This window comes from Chroicocephalus ridibundus, chromosome 5, assembly GCF_963924245.1.
Source record: "Chroicocephalus ridibundus chromosome 5, bChrRid1.1, whole genome shotgun sequence".
Lineage (NCBI taxonomy): Eukaryota > Metazoa > Chordata > Aves > Charadriiformes > Laridae > Chroicocephalus > Chroicocephalus ridibundus.
This window is the reverse complement of record NC_086288.1, coordinates 44,372,091-44,398,038: the sequence shown is the minus strand read 5'-3', so window position 1 is coordinate 44,398,038 and position 25,948 is coordinate 44,372,091. Positions and strand designations below refer to the sequence as shown.

The following is a 25,948-nucleotide window of genomic DNA, read 5'->3' as shown; positions in this document are numbered from 1 at the left end:
CTGCCAAACTCCCTCAAACATCCCTCCATTTATTTTCCAGCTGCTCTTACGGCATGGGACCAGCAAGCTCAGCAGATGCACCAGACGGGACATGCGGGCACGGCCAGCGCAGCATCGCAGACAGGAGCAAGGGGGTCAGGAAAATGCATGTGTGCTTTATTCATGGATATGTTTGAATATTGACATGTACAGAAGAGATAAGTACAGGTTATACCCCAGTAGCACAGGCAGGCATCAGCCATCCTCCCCTACGTGCACGTGCGCACACACGCACCCAGCCTGTAGCATCACCATGGCTCCAGCACCGGCTCCCCGCCGCGGTGTCTCCCTCCCTGCTCGTGCTCTTGCTTTGACAACGATGTGGGATTTGTACATACACAATATTTCACGGGCTTTCAGGACTGCCAAACCACTGGGAATGGTGCTGAGCAGCCAAAAAAATTGAGTTCAGTGGCTGCAGAAAGCTTGGCTGTTCTTTTTTCCCTTTTTTTTTTTTTTTTTCCCTCCCTTGACTCTTCTTTGTGCTTATGAAAGTCCTCAGGTACGGAATACCTAAAAAATTGTCTCCCTTTCTCTCTCTTGGCTCGCTCAGTCCTTTACTTTTACAAGCAGCTGCTATGACTTTGGTGGTTAGTCAAGAGGCTTAAAAATGAAGATCCATGGTTCACTTTGCAGAGTTCAACCGAGATGAAATGTCATAAAAAAAAAAAAAAAAATTACTGACTTTTCACAAGGGAAAAAAAATTGCCTGTGCATGCGTGTGTTTGGACGGGGGCGGGGGGGGAATGTAATTGGGCTTCCTGCCCCCAAAAGGACTGCTCAAAAGCCATCCTCTTTTGCAAAGTTTAAGTTGTGAGCGGGCTTGGAGGGAGAGTTGACATTAAATATTGACAAAAAGGGTGAAATTATGAGGAAAAAGTCATGCAGGTTTTTTGATCATTATTTTTCTAAATTCTGCACAATATGACTGCCCGTCCAACGCACCCCTCAGCTCTTCCCCGCTGGGCAGGAGACTCATTTCTCTGTGCCTTACTCACTTCATTTCGAAGCGTCCCCAGGTGGCGGGGAACCCCTGGCGGAGCAGGACCTGGCCTGGGACCGTGCTTGAAGGATGCTGAATCCAAACTGCCAGCACAGGACAAAGGCTGAGGACGGCGAGTGCATTTTCAGACCTGCAACCTCAACTCCGCAGATGCTTTTGAGGCCCCCCCGCAGGGCACGAGGAGGAAACGCACGCAAACACTAGCAGACACCCATTTACACTAACTCATTGTGCAATTTTTGCAGGGATCCCAGCAGACCGTTGCCATGTTTTTTGGCCTTCTCGTGCAATGCCTCTGTGTTATGATCCATGGTAGTTGGCTGTCACCTTCCACAGCCTTGGGGCAGGTTTAGCTGTTGGTTTGCCATCCTCCCAAAACTGAGGACTTGAGAAGAGACTACAATGGGAATCAAGGATCTCTTTGGCCTGTGATGGTACTTAACACCCTAAGGAGTCTTTAAAGCAAGATATAAATCCAGAGATGATGAAGTCTGTCATTGAAGTTGTTAAAAAACGTTTAAGATAACTATGCTAGAAAGTGGAAAGGTGGCCTGCTGTGGGAGACGGCAATGGACTAGGTAACCTCTAGAGGTCTCCTCCATCTCCGGTAATCTGAGTAGGTTTCTCCACATCTATTTTTCAGAGCATACTAGTCCTAAGGGAGAGCTGAAGCGGGGTTGCCAGTCATCCTGGCCACCTAGAAAATATCTATCTCTGCTGGCTGTCAATTAGAGAAGGAAACAGCAAAGTGCCGTTTCAATGCCAGTGAGTTACAACAGACACAGGAGTGGAGCCGTGAAAGACTGCAGGAGCGAGTACTCCTGGAAAGCAGCTGCCACTTGCACGCCCGTCCTACGCAGAGGTTCAGCCCGTGCAAGAAGATTAAAAGCTGGTGGAGACCTGGCTTGCTGGGGCCAGATGTGTAGAAGAGCAGGGCATGACTACAGGACTTGAAAGGAAAGCAGCAGAAGGCAATTCACAGCATGACCTCATGAGGTTGAGGTAGTTCCTTGCCTTTGAAGGGCTGAGCATCAGGGTTTAATCCCTTCCTACCCGTGCATTAGAGGACACAAGTTTTGCAGAGTTACAGCTAGTAGTTGTGTCACTTGGTGCACAGATGGCTCCACCGTCTCTCAGAGGACGCCGTTGTCCTGGATAACACGGAGATGTTCACAGCGACTCAGTGCATGGCTATGGCACTTTGAAGAGAGGTGAGGGGCTTCCCTGCCTGTAGCGCTGCCTCTCTGCCTGCTTTTCTGATCTGGTTGAGCCTCTTGGCAGTGAAGATTTCACATACAAGTTTCAGTTCAGAGCGTGACCTGGCCCCCTGCACACAAGACTTAAATCTTGGCATGTTCCTTTGCACAGCCCTGGATTAGGACAATCAGGTGCTACAGCCCCGAGGACCTCCAAGAGCAGAACTTTGGATAGGATGCAGCCAGGAGGATTTCTGTGCGTGTCTTACACATCCACAGGTGTTCATTTGAAAACAAGAGTGGTTTTATATTGGGCCAAAACCCAAGAAAGCTGCTGCACTTTCTCAGCAAAATCTGAAGCAAAAAAGCAACGGAAGGTGTTCTATAGGGAATGTGAATAAAAAGCAATAGACTTTGCTGCATCAGCTGCTGCTAAGCCTTTCTATGCATCCAAATGCTAAGGAGCTAGCGATGTTCCTCGAAGGAGCACAAATCAAGGAATAAATGGGCTGCTGCAAAGCCCAGGCCTAAATACTCAGGGAGAATCTGGAGCTATTCCTGTGCCTTCTGTGGCAGTCAACCTGGGTAAGCATTTATCCTGGGAAACTTTCTCACCCTTCCTTACCATCTTCTTTCTTGGCTTGATCTAACGAGGGGTTCAGCCCCTCAAGAAGGCACTGGGAGTCCTCAGCTCACCTCCTTGAGGGAAGACCCCTGAATGCTCAGGTAACCCAAGGTCATGCCTCTGCCTCCCTGTGCCCCGAGAAACCAGAGAGACGTTTGTCCTCACCCTCCAGCTGGGTTCTGCCTGCAGTAGAGTGGGTCACTTCACCAGCCTTTGCTTAAACCACCTCTCAGCTGAGTAATTAGCACTTGGCAGGAGGCAATGTCCTTCATGTGCTAACCTGGACACAAGCAATTGCCTCCACCAGCTCTTCAAGGAGGGGAACCTTAGTAATCCATTCCCTACCTATGACACAATTCATGACTTGCCCTTTCCAAAAATTGGCTGGATATTTATGTCCACAGGGTGGTATCTATCAAACCTTTTCTATCCTATCTCTTTCTTGCATAACTAATGAAACCCTCTGACTCTCTGAGAGACTGATGGAAGCACAGGTAGCACATGAGAATGAGTTGCGTCGGGCTTGCATCCTGCCCATGGGCTCACATGTTCATCCTGCATGGAGAAAGGTTAGCTTGGAGTGGGACAACATTGGCCTCTGGTTGTTTGGACATGACAAAAAAATACCTACCCCAAACACTTTACAGGACCAGTGAATATAGATGCTAGGGTTGGGGCACGAAGAAAGCCAGCCGTAAACAAAACTCAACACACGTGTTTCTTCCTGAACACCATCAATACATAACACGTTTCTATAAAAAGGAGGACCCAGGGGGTAGGTGACAGCTTGGCAATGCATGCTGGCCATGGTTTCAAGCAGGTGGTTAATGCCTGTGAGCCAGTTCATAGCATGGTTACTTGGTCCACCCCAGAGGTGCTTCAGGATCCTCTCCAGTAAACAAAACCAATCACCTTCTCACTGGGGGTCTGGTTTCATCCCTGTGAACCAGGTAGTTTGCCTTTGGGTCCTGAGCAACCCTGGAGACAGTCTGAACTCCACATCTTGACATGTCCTGTCAAGAGCCCCCCATAGTGCGTCAGGGCTTCAGGAAACTTCCTGACAGCTCAGCCATCAAAAGTCTTTCCCCTCTTGGCTGGGACAGGCAAAAGGATTTTCTTTGCGGGTCTCATTTCTTGGCTTAACTCTCTCCTTCAACTTTTCCAAGGGAATTGTCCATGGCTTCAACCCCATCTGCAGAGAGCTGGAGAGACAACGACAAAGCTGTGGGGTGGAAAGGTGGCCAGGACCAAGAATGAGCTGGTTATCGATGATGCTGATTGTATAAAATCAAATAAATTGGCAGATGGATGAGGAGAAGAAAGGGATGCCCACACACTCTCTTCTCCTTCCCATCCCTTCCCTCCTCCCTCCCCTCCCACTGAAAAAGTTACTTGTCTGGTTGTTTTGTAAAGAAACCAACACAAAGAGAGTCTCTGCCTGGCGTGTGCCCGCCCTGCTTCACATTACGAAGAGGCTCAGCACAGCAAGAGCGGAGAGAAGCCACATCTGCAGTGGAGAGGCTGCCCAGCAGAAGGGAGCTGCTGGGCTGGAGGTCCCTGATGACAGACGAGTGGAGCCCCGCAGGAGCCTCTCCTCTCCAGCCACCTGCAAGAGAAAGGAGGCAGCACAAGGTAAGTGATGTGGTTGTTCCCCACCTTGGTCCTTCTGAGGCTTTAGGGCTTAGTGATCATGTAGCCTTCCTATGTGTGTGCATGTGCAGAGGGATCCAGGGCTGGTCTCAACACCCCAGCTCTAGTCTGGAGGTCAGCTTAGCTCTGTTGGAACTGGTGGTGAAGGTGGTGGTAGCACCACAGCATTTAGCAGGGTCACCTCATGGGCACAGAACTGGGCACGCAGCCTGCAGGTTTGGACAGTAGCTGGAGGTGCCTTTGTGTGAGGTGGGTGCCTGGATGCCCACTCCAGTCAATGGAGATCCATGTAGCCCATGGAGCCACTGCTAGCCAGCAGCTTGACCCAGTGGCCTCTCTAGGTGGAGATGTCCCTTGGGTATTGAAAACGTCTCCATGGGGCCGGCAGACATTTCACCAAGGAGCAGCTGGGAGCCAGGTGGGTTACTCCAAAATACAGTGCACGTGTTTGCATGACTGACTCCTGCCCTAGGTGCCAGCCCCCTGCAGAGAAACTGCACCCTTCTCCTTTTACAGTGTATTGACAACTGTGGCTGAAAATTTGCTTTACTAGAGACTTGTATTTGCATTAGTTGACAACTGAGATAATTTAGAGCTAAGGCTCTGCACTGCTAAGGAGATGGGAAGCAGGTGTACTAATCAGTCCATCATAGCTTTCCTCCTCAGGTCCAGGGACGTGAACAGGGTCTGGGTTTAGAGTTGAGTCCAAAGCCAAGGCCCAGCTCCCCAGTTCCTCTTGCAGTGTCAGCAGGGACCATTCTCCAGCAGCACTCACGCCTCAGCAGTGGGATGTGCTGCTGTCACATGGGTGTTCAGGATGTGGTAGGACCATCCTTGACTACAGTAGTTTTTCCAGCCTCCCACTTGCTGGTGGTAGCATCAGTTGGCTATCTGGGCCGGACTGTCACTGATGAGGGAGGTTCACAGCTTCTCCATCACTTCCAGGAATAAAGCTCTGAGTGTGTTTGGACCGTGCTAAGGTCTGGGGAGCACCGTCTAGAGGCAAGTCCTCCAAGTCTCCTGGGTGCGAAGTTTATGGCCTGCTGAAAGTATGCCTGTGCTGTGCATGGCCACCAACGCCCTGAGAAGCAGTGAGGGAAGCTGAGGCCACATCTCTGCACCTCCCGACCCGCTGCTCTGTGAAAACAGAGTGGAGGGAGGTGAAGCAGGTGTTTTCCCAGCAAAAGAAACACAGAAGAGGCTTAAAAAAACCTGTCTGTGGAAGCTCCCTGAAGGTATCGGCTAGCCCAGTGCAAAGCCCACGCTCAGTCCCTGGAGTCTAGTTAACTGACAGCTTCTGTTACGTGAACATTCAGCAAATCAGGGTCACTGTTAATTATTCAATAGTAAAATAATTCAATCTGAAAATTACTCTGGTGGGTGGCAAATCAAGGTCATTTCTTTTTATTTAAAAATAAAATATTTAATGCTTACTACTGCCATCATCAGTAAATTCATCTGTTATTTGTTTTAAAATAATTTCAATTTAATGTTTCTTTGATACTGACAATTCGCTGATGACTAGAACCTTTCAGATGAAATTTTCCAGTACTTAGCAAACATTAGTCAGTGAAGCCTCAATGCTATGACCTCCACCTTCCTCACCTAACAAGGGAGGAATCTACATCTCAGGCAGCTGAAATGCTTGTGCCAAACCAGTGGTCCTGGCTCCCCTACTACAGTCCTGAAAAGCCCATGGATTTCTAAAAAAAACATATCTCTCTGTAGCACCCACAAAAGAAAAGAGAAGGTGACCAACAGGAAGGAGGGCAGAGTCAGGGACAGGAGCGTGTAGCCCCATGCTTGATGTTGGGGAAGAATATGTCAGAGCATGAAGAAGAGGGTCAATCAGGGATTCAGAGGTGGAGGGGAGGTTGGATGTCCGCACGTAGCTGAAATTACACAGATGAAAGAGGGAGCTGAGGTGAGGCTGGAAGGCATGGGGGAGGTATAGACACTGCCAAGCATCTTAGGGCCAGGTCAGCCCTCTCCTACCTTGGTGGGCTGGAGGTGCTCGAAGATGTTCTCTCTGAGGGTCGCCACAGCTCTGTTAGCATTTCGCTCCTGCTTGTACATCTGTGTGGTGGGGGGGATAGATGGGGCCACAGCCGCATTCAGGTAGGTCCCATTGCCAAAGGCCAGAATGGCATTTTCTGCATGTGGGAAAGAGATGGATAAAAGAGTTGTCAGGGCAAGGTTTCCAAGCAAAGCACGTGCATCCCTTCTCCAACCTCCTCCAACTGCATCACGTAAATGCATGCCTGAGGGGCTTCAGCACTCCTTTGTTGAAAGCACAGGGAACTGGACACCAACAGACTCTTGAGGACCAGGGCATCTTCATACCCTCATTCACAAGAAGCCTCACCAGCTTGCAGGCAATGCTGCCACAGCAGCAATGTGCCGTGTGATACTTACGGAGACAGATATTGTCGGTAAAGAGATGCAGAAAGCTCTCACACTCTTCCTGCCGGTTGCCGCTGGCATTGCACGTGCACCAGGGAGCTATGCTGGAAGTTGAGTTGTCAATGTAGTTGGGTGTGATGGGGCTGCCTGCCAGGAAGGGTGGAGAAGTGTTACTGCAAGGCTGGTACTTCAAGAAGGGACAATGATTTCCCTCCTTGCTGCACTCTTCAGTTGCTCTGCTTACAGCCTCAGCTGAGCCCCTCCGTGATGGCAATACAAGAAAACCCTTCAGGTGCTGGTGTCACAGGTCTGTTTTGCTCCCAGGGAGGAGAAAAGGAGGCAGTCACAACCCTTTCGTTCACCCCATCACCACCAAAGCCTTCAGTCAATTAAAATGTGCTATCCATCCAAGGAATGAGCAGTTCCTGGGAACTCAGGTTCCCTAATATTCAAAACCTGTATGTGAGTATGTACAAAGTTTTCCATGCTGTCATTGAAAAAATCAAACTCAGTCTCCAGAATGGTCAGAGACAACAAAGGAAGGATTAAACCAGAATGAAATCTTGACCTAAAAATCTGTCAATCTATCCCATCCGTCAGGATGGACCAAGTCCAATGGCCATTGGCACTTCTCTTTGGACTCTGGCTGTACTTGTGCTAACTGCTGCCAGCTGGGTCTCTGCAGCATCTGAAAACCCAATTTGACATCCTCTGAAGTCAGCAAGATGGCATTGGATAGTGATTTCCAGTGGCATCACTGGTGATAGCATCAGGGAACTCCTGACAGAGCAGATGCCCTGGGATGGCCCATCTATTTCCACCTGAAACAGAAGCCGGGACCTTGCAGCGGCCCATAGTGCATGGGTTTTCTCCTTCCGTTACAACTATCCTAAAGTTTCCCCTTGATCATAGCTTAGGTTCCTTCTCTAATCACTGCAGAGAGAAGGCCCAGCATCTCCCTGGGATCCCAGTCTCAGCTCTCCACCTTACTGTCCTCATAGCTTTTAGTTGGCCAGAGTAAGAGGAGATGTTTCCCACCCAGAGGAGATGATTCCCACCCAGAGAGTGGGAGAGAGACCAGCCGAAGGATGCAGCCTCTTACCTATGATCCCTGTATACGCCAGCAGACAGGCAGCATAGCTGTCCCTCCGGCAGCCGCTCGCCGCCTGCAGGGACGGCTGGCAATTAAACTGGAACTCCGCATAGCGTGACCTGATGGAGGGAGAGCACAAAATGGGACATATTAGCACAGATAGTCGGGGCAAAAAGGGACATAACAGCACACTGGTGGTGTTTACAGAAGGGAAGACATTTGTAAAATGCTCTGCTGCTGCAGGTGTTGCTAAACCAGTTTGAATGCATGTCATTTTATACCCTCCTGCCCCCTCCCCAGCAAACCCAGAGGTGGATTTTATCCCTTTGAGATGAAACATGAATAGGTGCTGTAGTTCATGTCTTACAGGCTTCTGGGATTGCAAGAAAGGTCCAGTCTTGGAAGAAATGTTCGTTTTCTGGTGCGTGAAGCTGGTTTTCGAGGGAAGAACTGTTGCAGGCAGTGAGGGAATTCATTCTGTATTGCCATTATCTGACTTTTGAGTAATAACTTCCCTTAGAGACCTAGGCCTTCATTTTTAGGCTGATTGGCTGAAAGAGAAAATCATTCTGGTCCAGTTTCTCTCTCTTCAAAGACTGTGCCTTAAAATTAGCTGAGGTCATCCTCAGATTAAGGGAAATGCCCAAGGGCTCAGATATGAAATGCTCTACCCATCATCAGGGCTGCTGCCATACCCTCTGCTGCAGGCACCCATTCTCAGGAGAAGGTTGGACTCCTTGGAGCCTGTGGAGCGAGAGGTGTATGACATACAGCTCTCACCACAGACCACTGTGCCTCAGTTTTCACATTGTCTAGGTCAAAGCACCAAACCAAACCACTTTGCACAAAGCAGCTTTGAGACACGCGCTGGTCTCATTGGGGTTGTCTGGGCCATGCAGGGAAGTAGGTGCATCATTCAGACAGATTGCTCTTTGCATGTGGCCCCCCTGCTAGCTTGGTTGATTAAACTCTGTTAATCATGCTGCCAACCAGATATTTGCCACTTAATTCTTTAGGGATGAGTCAGTTGGTGGCACATAGGCATCTAGTGGTGTTTGGCCATTGTAGGATAATCTAAGACATCCACTTTGGGCTTTCAAGCAGGACATAGGACCTACTGGAGATTCACATCCTTTTAAACAGGCATGCCATGGCCAGGTGAGAAGGCATCTCACATGGTATTTGAGCTGCTTAGGAAACTCAAGCAAGCACTAGCACTGTCAACACTTGAGGGGAGGGTCTGCAGTGTCTGAACTGTGAAATGAGTACCTCAAATGTTTGCTCTGCCTGTGCAATCTCAGAAAAACTGAGACAGCCTGTCTCTTCCAGACATTTTTTGTGCTCCTGGTCAGTGCTCCTGGTCAGTGTCAGCACTCAGACTTGCACTGTCCTGCCCGTTTCTCTCCTCCTCCCCAGTCTTCTTTTTTCCTCTTCTTTGCTCCCATGTTTGCCCCATACCAACCCCTTTGTCCTGTGCCATGGCCAGACAAACATTTCTTGCACAAATTTTTGCTGCGTTATTTAGGGGAGGGGGGTAGTGATTGCAGGTTTTGTATAATTCATGTTAGTAGAGCCCACCCCTACAAGCTGGGAAATTCAAGAAGTTACAGCTGTGAGGAAGCTGCAGGAGGACTAATCAGTGCAGGCAGGGTTAGCCCTGGAGTATTTTACTCTATTTCTTTAAAGTGCCATGTTTTGTTCCTGGGTCTCTTTGTGGTTTCTGCACTGCTAGCTTTGACCAGGTCACACGTCAATCCCTTGCTTCCACCGTGTCTCTAGAGGACGTTTTATATTATATATTCAGAGACCAAGGAACCAGATAATTAACAGCTGTGCTGCCTGCAGGAAACGGTTTCCAGCCTCCTGGGAAGCAGCGCTCTCCCCTTTCAACCTCTTCTTCCCTGCTGGGCCCACTTGTCTTGTTAGGAAGAGGGCAGTACCCGGCTGTTGTGGGTTCCCTGGGTAGCTGGGTGAAATCTGAGCAAGAGACGGTGTGGCTTAGGGGCTTTGTGTCTTTCAGAGTCAGCTTCAGATGTATAGCTCAGTTTCTTTCCTTCATTCATGTTTCTGGGCTGCAGAGGGGTGAGGATATTCGTACCAGTGCATCCATCCAAGAAGATGATGCTGCTGCTCTCACCTTCCTTTGTGAAAGGACATAATTTTTTAATTGTAATTTAAAGATGATGTGCTGGTAGGGGATGTCTGCTGGAAGTTCAGCTCAGGAAGTCCCAAAGCCCACAATAATTAGAGACTGGGACAATGCTGGGAGATGTGTCCTACACTTGCTCTTGTGCTTTTCTCCAGGTGTCTGCTCATGGCCACAGCTGCACACAGGGCACTGGGCTGGGACCACCACATTTGGTGCAGTACGGCTGCTGGTATGGTCTTACATCTCTTACTGCCAGATGGGCTCCACTCCTGAGAGCTGTATGTGGATTAACCTTCTGGAATATCAAAGACTTTTTGAGAAATAGAGAGGTGGAAATAGTGCAGCTGAGGGAAAAATTCTTAAGGGGTATGCCTGTGAGCGTGCATACTGGGATTGGTCCGTGCATGTGTGCGTGCATGGGGCTTAAAGGGAAACAGAGGAGCAAACCTCCCTGGCCACATACCGGCTGGTGGATCTGGAGTGAGAACTGTGACTCTGAGACTCCTATTGCAATCACTGGAACGTCCAGCCTTGCAGCAGAAGGGTATAGTTTTTATATATATAATTCATTTTTCTAAAAGACAAAGCCATGGTTTTAAGGTATCTACAAGTGCCTGTGACTGTTAGGACAGCTTGTGTGCTCCTGTGGGATGCTCTGGGCTGGCGGAGATAGACAGTGAAGAGACAGATTGGTGAAAGTGACTGCAAGCACACCACACCACATCTCTGCTTAGCTTGCACCTTCCTGAAACAGTTTCCATAGCAGGTATTTCTTTAAGACCAAACCCAAAAACCCATAGAAAAGGTCTAAAAAAGCTCCAGCACAAACTTCTCAAATCTTCTCCTGCCTGTTAACGCTTTCTGCATAGAGTACGAGCCAAGGACGTGGGTCATGGGAAGGAGCCACTCAGGCAATGGCCTGTGTCAGTAGGATGGGTGCCTCCAGACAGGATCCTTCAGGTGGGTCTGTTGGGTCTGGTCACCAGGCTGTCAACCCCAGGCTCGTCAAAGGGACAGCTGTCCACGTTGGCCACCCCAGTGTGTGAAGGTTACCTGCAGACGTAGTTTTCTCTACAGGAGTCCAGAGGTGCCAGGCAGTTGGGCTTCTCCTTGGACTCATAGGAGCAGGCAGGAACAATGGTCTGCCGACGGCGTTCGGCACAGGCTGTGTCATCGCAGGGGCAGAAGAGCAGCTCGTGGGTGTACTCAGGTGGCACGCGGTCGAAGAACTTGCGCAGAGCCTTGTGGCACTTGGAGCGGTTGCAGGTGTCGGCTCGGGCCAGGCGTCGGATGCAGAAGGAGACGTACTCCGTCCGCAGCCGCTGGCACATCTCATCCACGTTGCAGGCTTTGGCAGCATCCAGGCACCGGTTCACCTGGGTCACCTCGTTCTCAGACCCTGCGAGGTGGTGGGAGAATGGTGATGGGGTTTTGTGCTGACATCCCCGACAGCAGCACCACCCTATGCTGAGACCTTCATCCCCATCCTGCTCCCATCCATGGCAACCTCAGTGAGGCCACCACCCACTCTAGGAGGGCAGTGGCCTAGATGAAGTCCACAGTTGCTCTCTGTGTCCCAGCAGGGATGAATCCCCTTTCCCTACTCACCTTTTCCAGGAGGTGCCATGGCCACACAACAAACCTCACAGCCCAGAGCCTGCTCCACCAAGCTCCTACATTTAATAAACGAAGTTTTGATCTACTCTGGGCACCTTATAACACTTTACCAACATGAATTAATCAACTTGAAGTGTGGGAAGACAGAAGTCATGTGTCCATGACTGGATCCAACACTGTGATGGGATCTCTTCTAATGAACCGTCTTTGTCAAAAATGTTGTTCAACGTCAAAAACTGTGAGTGGCCATGCTAGGTCTCAGAATACATAGGTGGTCTGCACTAACCCTCTTGCACCCCAGACCCTCTACCCTCTTCAATGAGTTTCCTCAGGCCTCCAGAGGGTCAAGTCAGGCTTTGGCAGCAGCTGTGCTGTGTTCATCCCAAGACCTGCCCAACTAAGTGAGAGCTGTCCGGCTCTCAAAGCCCCACAGCAGTGCTCTGGCTTCCCCCACCCAGACCAGTCCTGCCCAGTATGCCCAGCTTCTAAGCAGTGACACTGCCTTCACGGGGTGGTGATTAGAGCTACAATCCAACCTGATGCCCTGCCACCTTCATGCTGCCTGCATGTGAATGCATGTGGGTCTGTCTCCATACCCTCTGCAAGGTCACCCCTTCACTGGCTTCAGTGAAATCACTCTGCATCTCCACCCTCTTAAACAAGAGGGAAACAAAAGTCCAGGATTAGCAGTCCGGGTGGGAGATCAAGGTTATGCTGTGGGGATGCAGGGGAGGTGGAGGAAAACCTGCAGCAGGGGGAACAGTCAGCAAAATAAAGCAAAAACTGTGGCGACGGACGAGAAACACACCGTCTTCAGTAGGCAAATAGGGATCTCATGAGTTTATATGCCAACGACCTCCTCTGCAAACAGGGGAATAGTAAAAGTGAAAGATATTTGTCTAACACTGCTTTTAGGGCTCCTCCAAGGATGGTCTGGACTGTTTTTATAGAGGAGGAAAATGCTACAGAGTCCCTGGTTGGTCAAGACATTAGGCTCTGTCTGATCAGAGAGATAAGATGAGGGTCCTCCAAGCATGAGAGAGAAAATTAATCTGAAGCCGTTTCTCACCTCTCTGAATTAAGCCCATGACCTGAAGCACAGCAGAAGGACTTTCTCCCCAGCAGAGAAGGATTTTTCACAGAGGAAAAATCCCCAGGATGATAAATTTCCAATGCAGAGCCAAGCCCTATCTTTGGCCGGGAGTTAAAACCAGCCAGTCACTGCTGACAAGTGTTAAAACATTGACAGTCTCTCTGAGCACTTCAAAACTGGCTGCCCTCCTTCATTTTCACTGACGTTATCAGATTCTGCTTCTCTGAGCATTTATTTTTCCCTTCCTGTTGTCCCCACTGCTTGCTGTGAGCTGGAAGTCAAATTTCAAGTTTCGCAGTTACTTTATGATGGGTGAAACTGACGCTTGGTGTGTTTTTACCACGTAGGTGCTTCCCTTTAAAAATGCCCAGAGATGAATATTCTTAGAGCATCGGTTTATGCTGGGGAGCTGTCAGCGGACGTGTAGGAAACAGTTACTTGGAAGGGTTTCATTACCCATTCAGTTAATGAATCACAGGGAACACGCTAGCATTTCTCCTCTTCCCACGCAACAAAGGAGGATGTGCTTTTTAAAATCACGGCTACAATTAGAGTGGAGAGATATAATTCTGTTTGTACATTTTAATAGCGGCTATACCCTGTTTATGCAAAATTTTCTTTAAAATATCTGTTGCTCTGACTTAGCATAGGGTCATGGGGGTGTCTTGTGTTTCAGCAATTTATTAGGAATTTTTTTTGCGGTTAAATTTGAAAGAGGGTCCCTTGGCAATGCTGACAGAATAATCCTGGGCACCAGACAGGCACGGGGTGGCAGCTCATAAAATGTGTTATAGGTGGTGTTGACGAGTATAAATAGGGAAAAAAAGATTAAACCATGAAACGTAATGTCCCTAGATGGATGCTGAGCCTTTCGTACACAATCTTGCTGCTCCGGCCCCATTCGTTTGCTACCCAACCAGTTTCAATCTGCTTTACAAACCTGAAAATGTGTTAACCACGCATAAAAATCCTTGGATTTCGCCGTACTCTGAAGAGCCCTATAGGACTTCCAGTGAAAGAGGAAAAACTCTAGTAAAGAAGGCCATGACCTGGCAAACAGCCTTGTGCATGCTTCACTTTCCATGCTCAAATCAGTCAAGTGAAGCCAACAAGAAGATGTGAGGTCAGGGAGCGCCCCCCCGCCTTCCCCCGGCTGCTCAGATTGTTGAGGGCTGATGGGTTAATTTGCTCCTGGACATTTTCACCTAACAAGTGCCTCGCTATCTTGGGGACCGCAGACATCCATCGGCTGCAGGGACATGCTGCTCCTTACTCGCTCGGGTGCACCCCAGCTGTGGATGCCACCCCAGAGTCAGGTGCACGCTTGGGAGGAGCTGCAACAGGATTGCTGTTTTGGCACATCTGTCAGAGACACACAAGGAGTACGTTACCTGCTCCCAGACGGGCACTTTGGGAACAAAAATCACCGTTGGTAAATTTTGCCTGCAGCTGTGGTGCATAAGCAGAGCTGAACACTGGTTGTGGTGGCAGCTGTGATGTTGGTGATGGATGGCTTAATAGCTACCGCACTGACCTTTTAACTGCTGAGCCGGGGGTTCGTGCCCTCGAGGGGGTTAAAATGTGTCGGGCAGCTCTGCTCACCTTATTAAGCAGATTACATGATGCAGAGCAGAACATGGGTCTGAGTCCTGAGGTTGCCCTCAGGGCACGGGGTTAGAGGCTGTGGCTGGGATCAACTAGCAGGCTGGGTTATTGACCTTTTTGCCTGCAGAGTTTGACCCTGTGACTGATGTAGAAGCACATTCTCATACCTGATGATACCCAAGCAGCCTCTGTTTGGCAGGGTGTCTGCATGGCACAAATCATACACCTGCTATGAATACTCATCCAACCTGTGATGGCTCATTGGAAGAGACCTTCCTACTATGTCCCTCAGTCCCAGCCCTTCACAGTATGGACATGAAAAAGTCAAAGAACAAAAATCACAAGTGCTTCTTCCTAGGACATGTTCTTCTAACAACAGTTTAGCACAGGAATCATAGGCAGCTCATTGGAAAAATTATTACAAGATCTCAGCAATGCTTTGTGAAGAGACCTCAAGAGACCATGTAGGCTTTCCTTGTCCATAGTGCTTGATCCCACAGTTAGTTCCCCCTTGTTTGGACCAGTCAATGTAAGAGCGTCTTCCCACCCACCTACCTGCAGTGATGGATGCCAGCCGGACGTAGTCAAAGCCCCTGATGAACGGCTCATAAGGGGAACTCTCCAGCACGTTCATGCCTGCATTGAAAAGAGAAGTTAGTGAGAAGGCAACTGAGGCTCCTAAGGGATGTCTGAGACGTACGAGGTTCAACAGCTACAGTGCAGTTTTGCTTGGTGGGACCAAGGGAACGTGTGCTTTAAAGGTCATAAGTAAACAATGAATTTACGTACTTATGAACTTACAGGAACTGATGTATAGCCGTATCCTTAAGGAAGGGAATAGGATGAAACTGGCTTTTAAAAATATATCACAGCTTTGGAGTAGGACAGCCTCTCAGGGAACCATTGAGTTGCAACCCTCTATAGCTCAAGTCTTGGGCCCCTTTACAGGGTTTGCCACTGAAAGGAACAGACCGTAGCACAGGGTCTTGCTCATGGGCAGAGTTAAAACCACCAGCTCCCTACACATGGGGTTTCCGTCACTGTTCTTGGTATTTCCTATATGTCCTTCCCTTGGTCAATGGTCCTTACCTGTTTCTAGGACGCAGTCAGGGCTGTGCACAGGGCTCTGTGTGTGGCAACACACACACCTTCATATTCATTAATACCTCTCCCCTTCTCCTTGCCAACAGCCCTTTCTTACTTAGCACAGAGCTAATGACCCACAGCTCCCACAGAAACTTCCCCTTTTCATTTTTAACTTGCTGGGAACCTAATTCTATTCAATCGGTGCTTCGTCTCATCCGCTCAATGGTCTGTAATGCCTTGTCATCCTGATGAATACTCCAGAATATTATTGAAGCAAACAGCTCAGTATCTTTTTTTTTTTTTTTTATTAGACATTTAGATGGATATGGACAGCAGCAGCAGATGTACTGGCTGGGATAAAAGGACTATCAAACCTCATGCTCCGGGCATATGCTGATCACCAGCTGTGGTCAGGAAGAAATGGCTCCCAGGGTACACAGCCCTGCGGAATTACCACAGGTGCATTACAAGGCAGCTTTACACCTTCATTGAAATATCTCGCATCGTTACTGACTGGAGAGGGGCCCATTTGTATGTTCCAGCATAGCAGTTTTATGTCCTGATGATATAGCACCTTATCAGAGAATTGTTATCGGGTTGTCATCATGTTATTGTGTCTCCAAATGGGAAGGTGGCTAAACACAGGCGCACTCAAAAGAACCTGAGTAAATAGTATGCTTTGTAAATTCCCTGAGCACACACTTCCACAATTGATTTTATAAGAGGGCTTCTAGGAAGCTTTTAACAGCCTCCTGGGTATGTACGACTGAGAGACAAAGCTCTACATGGAGCATGTGGATTGGCTTCCTCTCTCAGTCAATTAAACCTGTGTAAGGACTCTGAAACATGTGACTATTATGAAATATATTTCCCCGGGGAAATTAAGGCAAGGAAATCAAAGGTTTAGGAGAGTGAATTTTCATTGCAAGTGAACTCAGTGCTTGAAGAAATGTGGGGTTCAAGACACGACAGCAGAGAAGTAGGACAGATTCTTGGCAGTCTCTGATAAAAGCCTTCTCACAGTCATCCCCAAGATGGAGGTCCCAAGCTGCTGGGCAGGAAGCCCATCCAACGTGGCCATCCAGCATCCATCTCCTACTCTGCACCTGGAGACCCACATCTGGCCCCTGCCTGCTCTCAGCACTCCCTGCCACCCTCTCACTGCTCTTCCAGCAGTGCTCCTGGAGCTGGAAGTCCTCTTGACACCACTGTCCTGCACAGCCAAGTCGCAGATGAACTCTGTCCACAGCTTCAGGCCACAAAAGTCAGCGGGGAAGGAGTTGCGACACAGCCTGGTAAAATGATTGGAGAGGCTGGATTGCCACCTCTTCCCCAGACTTCACTTTGATGCAAACAAATTCACCTGGCACGTGATTATGGGAAAGACTGGATCCTGGAGGGTGCTGAGGTCTCTTTCTTCCCCAGTCAGTTCATAGCATCATGTTCTGCACCTTGCAAGCCATGGCAGCTGAAAGCTTTCCGGGAACTTGATGAAGCTAGTTCCCATTCTGGCAAGCCTGTGCATTATAGTCTCCATCCTCTCAGTTTTGCTTGGCCTTTTGGCCTGCGTTATCACCCCTGCACCTTTCCTTTCAGCTCTCAGCCAGCAGTGTTTTATTAATCTATTTCGCAGGCCATGGCTGGAAGGTTCTGTTTTATTCTCTGTTTTAATTTTCATGGTGCATAAAATACTCACCAGCCTGACAAGGAAGAGTTATAGCCACTGAGGTGTACTTTTATGATGACTCTTAAAAACCGTCAAAATCCAAACTTACTAAATACTGGCTCTGGGAACACTTTAAATTCCAACTTGATGTCACTAGCCCCAAATCTTTACTAACCCAAAGACACCGATGCATTTGAGATCCTCCAAGACTGTGATTTTTTTTACGTTTGTGCTGTTTTTTTCCTCAGTTTCCATGCTCTGTATAGTGTTTCTGTAAAATCTGTGGTTTTCATCGTCCTGCATACTTAGATGCAATACGTACCATGCATTTCCCAAGCAAAAGATTTCAAGGAATACTGGGAATGTCATAAAAAAGAGACCAGGTTAAAAAAACGAAGGAGATGATAGATATCTCAGATTTTCAGGATTGCTTCCCCCAAAATGTCATTACTGTGGGGGTCAGTAGGTCTTGGGAGGGAACAGGATACTACAGGGTGACCTTTACTGCACCAAGGTGTTGGGGAGCTCTGTAGAAAGCCCCAGCACTGATTCCTTTTTAGGAAGATCCTCAGAAATGAGTACCCTGCCTGACTGACCTTCCATCAATGTATGGTGGATGCTCCAGTAAACACTCAAGCAGTGCTTCTCCTTTTTCATGCCTCGCTTGCACTTGCAGCCGTACAGCTGGCTGGAGAGCAGGGCCGTCACGGTGCTCCGGCACTGGTTCTTGGCATCGGGTCCCAGCTTGTTGGCTCCATTGCCTGCGATGCATTGCCGGAGGGTCCTGAATTTGGCACTGCAGATGGGGTCATTGGTGCAGGACTCGCCTGCTTGAAGGCAGTCCCTGCTCGAGCTGACAGCTTCCGCCATACCTTCTGCAAGAAAACCAGAGAAGGGGTGTTAGGGTGATGGAGCAACCCCAGGTGGGAAATGAATTTTGTCTCCCATGAGCTGGACCAGGCTGGATGTCCATCTTCATGTGCAGAGATGGAAATCCCTCTCATCACCTTCCACTCTACAAGCAATGACCCTGTTTCCGAAGTCTTAAAGTGGGCAGATCTCTACCCAACAGGTCAACTGGAGGGTTTAAATGCCCAGGCTTGCCATTCCTACACATGGATTGCCTCCATGATGTGGAACATGGGCTGCTCGAGTGTGCTGCAGCACTGCTCAGCAGCATCGCTGAGGAACAGGAGTGGGTGAAAAGAAGTTGAAGGGATGTTGAGGAGACAAGACACAACCTGACATTCAACACCTCGACCCAAAAGTCTGTCTCCCACGTTGCTGGGCCACCAGCAGCAGTGGTATGCATGTGGCGTCCCCTGAGGAGCTGGAAGGAGAGGTCACCTTTCTCCTAGAGACCAGGTCCTTCCTGATTTCAGACAGTTACCCTGGGTAGGGTTAGCCTGGAAGCAGAATTATATGTGGCAGAGACTTGACCAGTTCCTGGTGCTTGCTCTTCCCCGCTTGGAGCACAAAAAGCTCCCCAAGTGCTTTGCTCCCCCAGCTCTTTATCTAATTTCTCCCATCTGATATTAACAGCAGACCAATGTTGTGGAGACCCCAGCCTCTCCTTCTTGCACATGATTTAACTCTGCCTACACTTCCCTGAAGCTATGAATGGCTCTGTGTGGCACGTTTTGACATGGAGTCAGCCCACGTGTGTCCGAGGAGTTGGCCCTTGTTCACTGTCACCACCTCCCCAGGACTCGCACTATTTTGTCTTGGCTTTTTCCAAGCTTCTGTAAATTCTCCTCAGTTAACTTGTAAAACTACCGTTCCCCATGCTGAAAGGACAGAGGATAGCACTGGAGGAAGACATTATTGCTACATGTACACCAATAAATTAAACATGGTCAGTGGGGCTCAGTGGAGCTGTGCCCCCATGGCCTGGAGCAGACCAATCCCATGCTATTAAACACTCTTCCTCTCTAAAGCAGGCTGGACACATCCAGGATGATTCCTGGGGGTGTGCTCACTCCAAGGCTCACGGCTGCACCACTGCACCCCGGCAATTGCAGGGCCAGAGGCTCAGCCATGCTCAGCAGGACATGGTGGCACCCAGGTGATAGAGAGGAGAAGGGGATGAGGACAAGGTGAATCTCACTCCTTCCAGTTGGTGTGATGCCCTGGAGCATGTTGACATAGGTCAGGCATGACTGCACCATGGCTTGGGGGAGTGATCAAGAGGGAAATCTGGTTTATGGAAGGGGACAATCAGTCCCTGCGCCTATAATGTAATTTCGGATTCTGCTGTACCATAAAAACAGAAACTGCTTGCCATGACCTTGAAGGTGGTCTTCTCAAATACTTCCCAAAGGAACTCCTTGTCCCTAACATAACTTGTCTTCCCTCTCGATAGGAACGAGAAGGGTAAGGACACCTTACCCTTCATGGAGTAGATAGGGTAGGTGCACCTTCTTGGTTTTGAGCCCCTGCAGAGTCTGTTCCTGGTGAGACCCAACTCGGACAATATTAGAAAACCCTCTCTCCTGAGAAAAATATGGGCCCCTGATTTCCATCTCTGAGGGCTTCATGAAATTTCCCGTCTCTCCAAGACTCTATTGATCGTTCCATGAATTCCCTTTTTCCTCCTTCTACCTGCTACCTCTCCTGCCCTGAATTTCTGCACCCGCCTCTGTTGCCCTCCCAGTTCAGTGCTCGAGCCCAGTATATCCATTTCTCTTCCCTCAACAGTCACGGGGTGTTTGCTAAGAAGGAGCTGCTTCTGTTGCTCTTGATTAGAGTGGAAGGTAGCAGCTGGAGTCAGATATTTCAATTATGTTTATTACAAACTTTGGGTGAACCCACCAGGAGGTTTCCTCCTGAAACATCCCAATGACATCTCAAATGTAAAACTTTTCATCAGACTCCAGACTATTTCGAAATGCCTCATGGCCAACGTCAAGCTTTCAGTTATTTCAAATCTCACAACACCTGAAATTTGAGTTCTCCTACCCCTGATTTATTCATAGATGTGGTTTATTTAGCACTCAAGGCTTGTTTGGATCTGCCAAATGTGGAGAGAGAAATTATTTCGAACATGTAGGGAACTCTGCCTTGGGCTGTCGTATCTTGAAGAACTCTGAACACAAGGAACCGGTTTCCTTGAAATATCATTTGGTCTGCAATTTCACTGAGATCCATAAAATGAGCCAGAGCTGCTCATAGTCTTTGCTTTCAGACACCACTGAATTTTACATGCACATATCTAATCAGAATTCATAGGGGAAAAAAAAAAAGTGCTTGACTTATTTTGCCCTGATTTTCTCCAAAGGATCTCCTCTGGACGAGGATAAAGTGTTGCAGGCTTTATTCTAGAAGAGATGACTTTGTCAGTGTCATGTCAGCTGCTAGAAAAGTAGGTTAAAATAGAAATTATGACCCTCCTTCCCCCTCTCCGCTACATGAATTGCAGAAGATACTCCCCAAGATGGTTATAAACACAGCCAGCCTGTAAAAGCCGTAAAACACTTTGGGATCCCACTTTAAATAAATCAAGCAGATTGACCATTTGAGAAATTTTGCTGCAAAATTCTAAGTAAATATATCCTCAAGCTGAGACTTGCTTCGTAGAACAAAGGCCAGGGGTGAATATTTACAGTCCAAACCCAAAGCATAAAACACCCCCATTCAAGACTTTATGACAGAGGTGCTTGAAGCAACTTGAAGCGGAGCGTCACGAATGACCCATTCCATAATCATGTCACTTAAAAACCAAATCATTCAGGGGCTTTTATTGTTAGCGATGTCTTTGCAACTGAGACAACATAACACCACGTTTTCCTCCTCACACTACCCCTGAGAGAGTAATTTTATGGAACATTAAGAGAGCGCCTCTTAGGGAAAAAAAATAAATCTCTGTGACTTATAAAATAGATGGTTCTTTCTAGCGTGCAGGGACAAAAGCAAAATCAGGTCTTTTCTCCCAAAGATGGAGTAGCCTTTCTGGTTTTGCCTTCAAAAATAGCACCTTGCGGACTCTCCACCATGGGATTTTCGCCCACCTTTGCCCCTGACTGACCAGGGGGCTCAGGATATGCACTGGGTTGTGCATGGCTTGGGCTTTCTGTGCCTCTGCTTTTCGAATAGCAGACCTTCCAGCTCCCTCTGCTCTCCTTAAAAGGCCATTTGTCTGAATTTTTATTCCTCGCTTGCTGCTAATTTCACGCTGTTTACGGTGGGCAGATGGAGTAATGAGTTTATTTTCACATCCTGTTTGTAGCTATGCTCCACATCTGTTTCTGCTCTTGCTTACCTCAGTGACACTTATGTAAAATTACTCATAACGTGCAGGAGTAAGAGAAAAATCTGGCTCTTCCCATTGCCTTAATAGACCCTCGGTTCTTCTTATACAGGTATCTCAAAGTACATTTTGTTGAACAAGGAGGTCTGACTCTCCTCCAAATAGACCATTTCCTTCATGCAGTTTTGTCTAGGGAGTGAAGTGTGAAGGTTACCCCACGTGGGCTGGAAACGGTGAGCAAAATGCCTGGAGAGCACCAATGTGGGGCCCTGCCACTCTGCCCTCTGATCCAACCAACACTTGGGCTTCAGATGTTTTAGAAGGAGCCACACTGTTTCTCATGATGCTGTTCAACCTGGAGATGTGGCATACGTCCCCCTCCCCTCCAGTTTTTGTATGTATTAGGTGTGAATGCTTTTTCCACCCCTGATTCATGCACAGTCCTAAGGAGTGATGAACACTCTTATTATTTTCATGACAAGCTGCTGACTCCAGAACATTTGGTGTTTGCTTTTACAATATTTGCTGCTAAGAGGAGAATAACCACCCCATATCTCCAATAAAGCAACAGGAGTTGTTTATTACCCCTTTAGGTTAGTTGGACATCTTTTACATAATTCTTCCTAAATCAGACCTGCAAATCTTGCACAATGAGTACAAGTAGGATGCAGAAGGCTCCTGACTCTCACGCCCCTCGCGCTCAGGATGGAGCTCCTGTGCTCACGCATCCTCCATGCTGTGGGGTCCTTTCTGCTCTGCCACCTTACCTGCCTGCTGCACAGCAGAGGTCTTCTGCTCACCAGACATATCACATGCAACATGTTATGGTGTGTGAGAGGCTGTCCCTCTACAAGCCTTGTTTTGCCTCAAAGGTGGTGGATGGCTCTCTTCATGACAGAATTAGTATTCCAGCCAGCGCATAGGCCATTTAAATGCCTGGGAGAAGGCATTGCAAAGTGTACTTCCATCCTGTGTGACTGACACCTGCAGAACAGGGGTCTAAACCTGAGGTGGGCACCAGACCATCCTTTGCTGTTCAGCTGGGAGAAAAGACCTGGGCAAACCTAATAGGCCTAGGTCAAATTAAATCTGCGGGACAGATGTTAGCGCTTGCTAATAGGCGACTGCCTGATATCTAGAAACTTTCAACTTACCCAGAGCTGTCAGAAATAAGTTGTTACACACAGTTGTCCTGGAGTGAAAAAATGATGGGAAAGGCAGCCTGGAAGAAATACTCCTAGTATTTCCCAAATATTCATAAACCAATAGTGATGCATGAAAGGGACCAGGTGGTGAATGCAGGTGGTCACTGCTAAACCTTGTTTAGACTATGTTTTAACATCATAATTTTACAGCCAAGTGCTCAGGATCACCTAAGGAACAAATCCTTGTACACAGCTCAAACTTCATTTCCCATTTACTGTTGAAACAGCTGCAGAGTGTGCAGAGGACTGCCTTTCCTCCAAGTCCGTACTTTGGATATGCCTCCACCTGCTTACCTTAGATTTGTTCCAGGAGTGAAGGAAGTTGTGGTTCACAGGTGTCTCCCTCTCCAGTGGTCCCATTTGCAATGAGGTTGAGGCACTCAAGAGTGCTTGAGACATGCAAGAGTGGCAATGCTACACTGAGAATTCACTGTCTGAGTTGCACTAACATCTACTCACATGGGCTCATCTCACTGGACAAAAACCCTGGACCCTGCCTGATCTGGAGACAAGCATATAAATCATACGAGGTGCCCCATTAAACACCTCTGCAATACCGATGGTCCTTCCCCAAACCTGCCTTAGAACAGCCCTCCTAGGAGATCCCACACACCTTGTCCAAAACTCATAGCTGTCATCTGGATTTCATAGTGCCCAGCAATCACCTTTGGGATGCCGGAATGCAAGGCAAAGTTTCCTTCCCTTCCATCCGTCTTGCCATGGGCTTAGTGCATGCTCAGTCCTCCAACACCATGAATACATTGAGGGCTGGTTCACTGTTTTCCTGGATTAGATCAGAGCAGCTCACGCGAGGAGGATGACACCATTCATTGCTGTCAGCCCTCTGTGGATTTAGATGGGTTTACAAACATAACACACATATCATGAAATCCCACAGTGCAAACGATCTTCATTTGCTATTGACTCTTCCCAGTCAGCACTGGGGTGGTGGAATTTGCTGAGAACACCTCAGGAATGTAATATCTGAAGGTGTAAAAGCAATGCTGGAAAGTTCAGGCCAAGACCAGGCTGCATGTCTCAAGCAGGCATTAAAAATGTGCTGCCTGACTCTTTTTGTACCTACAGATCTGACCTTTCTCCCCTTACGTTCAGGTTATATGCAATCTTTTGTCTGTATTTTCTTGGTGCCTTCAAGCAGGACTTTACAGGCACTGGGGAAATACAAATAAATACTATAACATTCATTAAGCGTTTCCTTCTCCTCTAGTATCTGATTCACATAGAAGATAATTTACTCATTGCATGGAATCAAAATCAGAAGAAACCACATTCCTTTGATCTCTCTTCCTGCTTAACATAGACTAATATGTGACACCTAGATACCTTCAGAGTAAACTTGAAGTTGTCCTCCCTGCTGTAGCAGGAAGATCATTAAGCAAGCCATCCCACCTGTCCTTTGGCGTGATGTATCTGCAAAAGTCTGACCATGTGCAGACATTTTTAGTGGGTCATTCTCTGCCCTTTGTGGACTGCAAAGTGAGAGTGAAATGTGATGGCCACAAGTGTTAAATGAAAGTGTGAATGAGTCAAAGGGAGCATGGTGAGTTGGGTTTCAGACGGCTGACGAGATAAACTCAATAATCCCCAATTTGTGTTTGACAGCCCTTCTCATCCGTAGCTCTCAGCCATTTACCAAGAAGGCAAGCATCACTCTGAATTTGATGAAGCCTAAAAAGATGAAGCATTTTATTTGTCCCCCACCAAGTCAATGACTAGAACCTGGCTGGAAAAAAAAAAAATCATGGGCTAGGGCATTAGTTGTTGGATTGTGTCTGCGAACTTTTAAGTTGGAAGAAAATCCGTAGCCCTCTGGGTGTCTGTGGTCTGATGAAGTTACATCATGCCTCCATTACCCTTAAGGATAAAAGAATTCTTAGTGAAAACTCTCATGATAACTTGGGGTGAAGTCTCCCTAGATATCATTACTCTCCTACACTAACACATCCTTTTTGACAAGGCTTCAGCCTTTGCTTTCTAAAGATGCCTCTGGAATGCCCTGTCCTGCTGGACTGACTCATAAAGACATAAAGATTCTCTGCTGAGGCATAGCAAAGCAAATTTAGACCCAAGATGGCTCCTTTTCAGGTCTAACTCTGCCTGTGTCTGCTCAATCACACCAGTTTGTCTTCTATCCCCTTTCTGACCTCTCATGTTCCTTGTCCAGAGATCTTCTATGTGCTGGGCAGGGTCCAGACATACCCAAAAGATGATGGTGAGCAAGAGCTCTGATTGCATGCCTTCCTGTGACTTCAAGTCTGGTATTTGACCATCGTGTGCTGTAGAAAGCACATCCCGAGGAAGGTGACTCAATAGGAATATCAAGGATTCTTGATTCTTCAACCCACCTGGACGCCTTCCTGTGCAATCTGCTGTAGGTGACCCTGCTCTGGCAGGGGAGTTGGACTAGATGATCTCCAGAGGTCCCTTCCAACCCCTACCATTCTGTGATTCTGTGTTATTCAGAATGATCTTTATTCTTCCTATTAGATTGATTCCAGGAAGACATTGTGGGCATCCTGTTCATAAGAGAGGAATCCATTAGGCATTTTCTTGGAGAGAAATAGCATAGCGAGGCAACATAACTGGCCATGGCTGCAAAGTGGGAAGCATACAGGTTGCCTGCCTCTCTTGGAAAACCTCAGTCTGGGCTCTTCAGAAAGCAGGGAAGAGAGAACCTATGTGTGCACGTGCATGTGTGAGTGTGTGCGTGAGAGAGTGTGTGTGTGTGTGTGTCTTTGGAGGGAGGGTTGTGGAAAATGCAGTGAGTATTGTTCATGCTTAGCATTTATTCAGTCAAAAATACAGCCGACGAGAACATATATGGACTTTACGGCCGAGGCACTAAGTGTATTGCTTTGAATGTGTATTTATTGCTGGCATTTTAAAGCAACTCTTAGTGACATATGAAAATACTTAGAATGAAAGCTGCCATTGAAATAGGAGTCATTATCACTTCAATTGGTGCTGCATTCGGATGAACCGAGAGCAATCTGAAAAGGATGACAGTTGTCGGTAATGCTCCACACATGGGTGACTTCCATTTGCCCTGTCCAGTGCTGTGACATTTTCTTTTCCTCTTCGATGTCCTTGAGAAGAGTGTGTGACACGTCAGAGCTCTCCATTGCGATGGTGAAAGCAACAGTCCTGATGAGGTCTTTTTCTAAGCAAGATCTGGCTATAGCAGCCCCAAAGACAGAAATCCATCCCCCACTAGAGGGAGGTGGGGGGAAAGGAGGATGTTTTTAACCATG

The 25,948-nt window shown here is 48.0% G+C and overlaps 1 protein-coding gene across 1 annotated transcript in view; it reads right to left on the bottom strand.

The window, feature by feature from the left end:
* Nucleotides 1-135: 135 nt before the first annotated feature.
* Nucleotides 136-25,948, bottom strand: part of GFRA4 (GDNF family receptor alpha 4) — a 76,454-nt gene continuing 50,641 nt past the window's right edge. The window contains exons 2-8 of the mRNA XM_063336606.1: nt 17,822-18,100; nt 15,029-15,109; nt 11,212-11,557; nt 8,019-8,128; nt 6,929-7,063; nt 6,509-6,666; nt 136-4,469 (exon numbers count right to left, since the gene is read on the bottom strand). Of these exons, the coding sequence (XP_063192676.1) occupies nt 4,323-4,469; nt 6,509-6,666; nt 6,929-7,063; nt 8,019-8,128; nt 11,212-11,557; nt 15,029-15,109; nt 17,822-18,100 (1,256 nt within the window). The 3' untranslated portion in view covers nt 136-4,322. The remainder of the gene's footprint in view (nt 4,470-6,508; nt 6,667-6,928; nt 7,064-8,018; nt 8,129-11,211; nt 11,558-15,028; nt 15,110-17,821; nt 18,101-25,948) is intronic.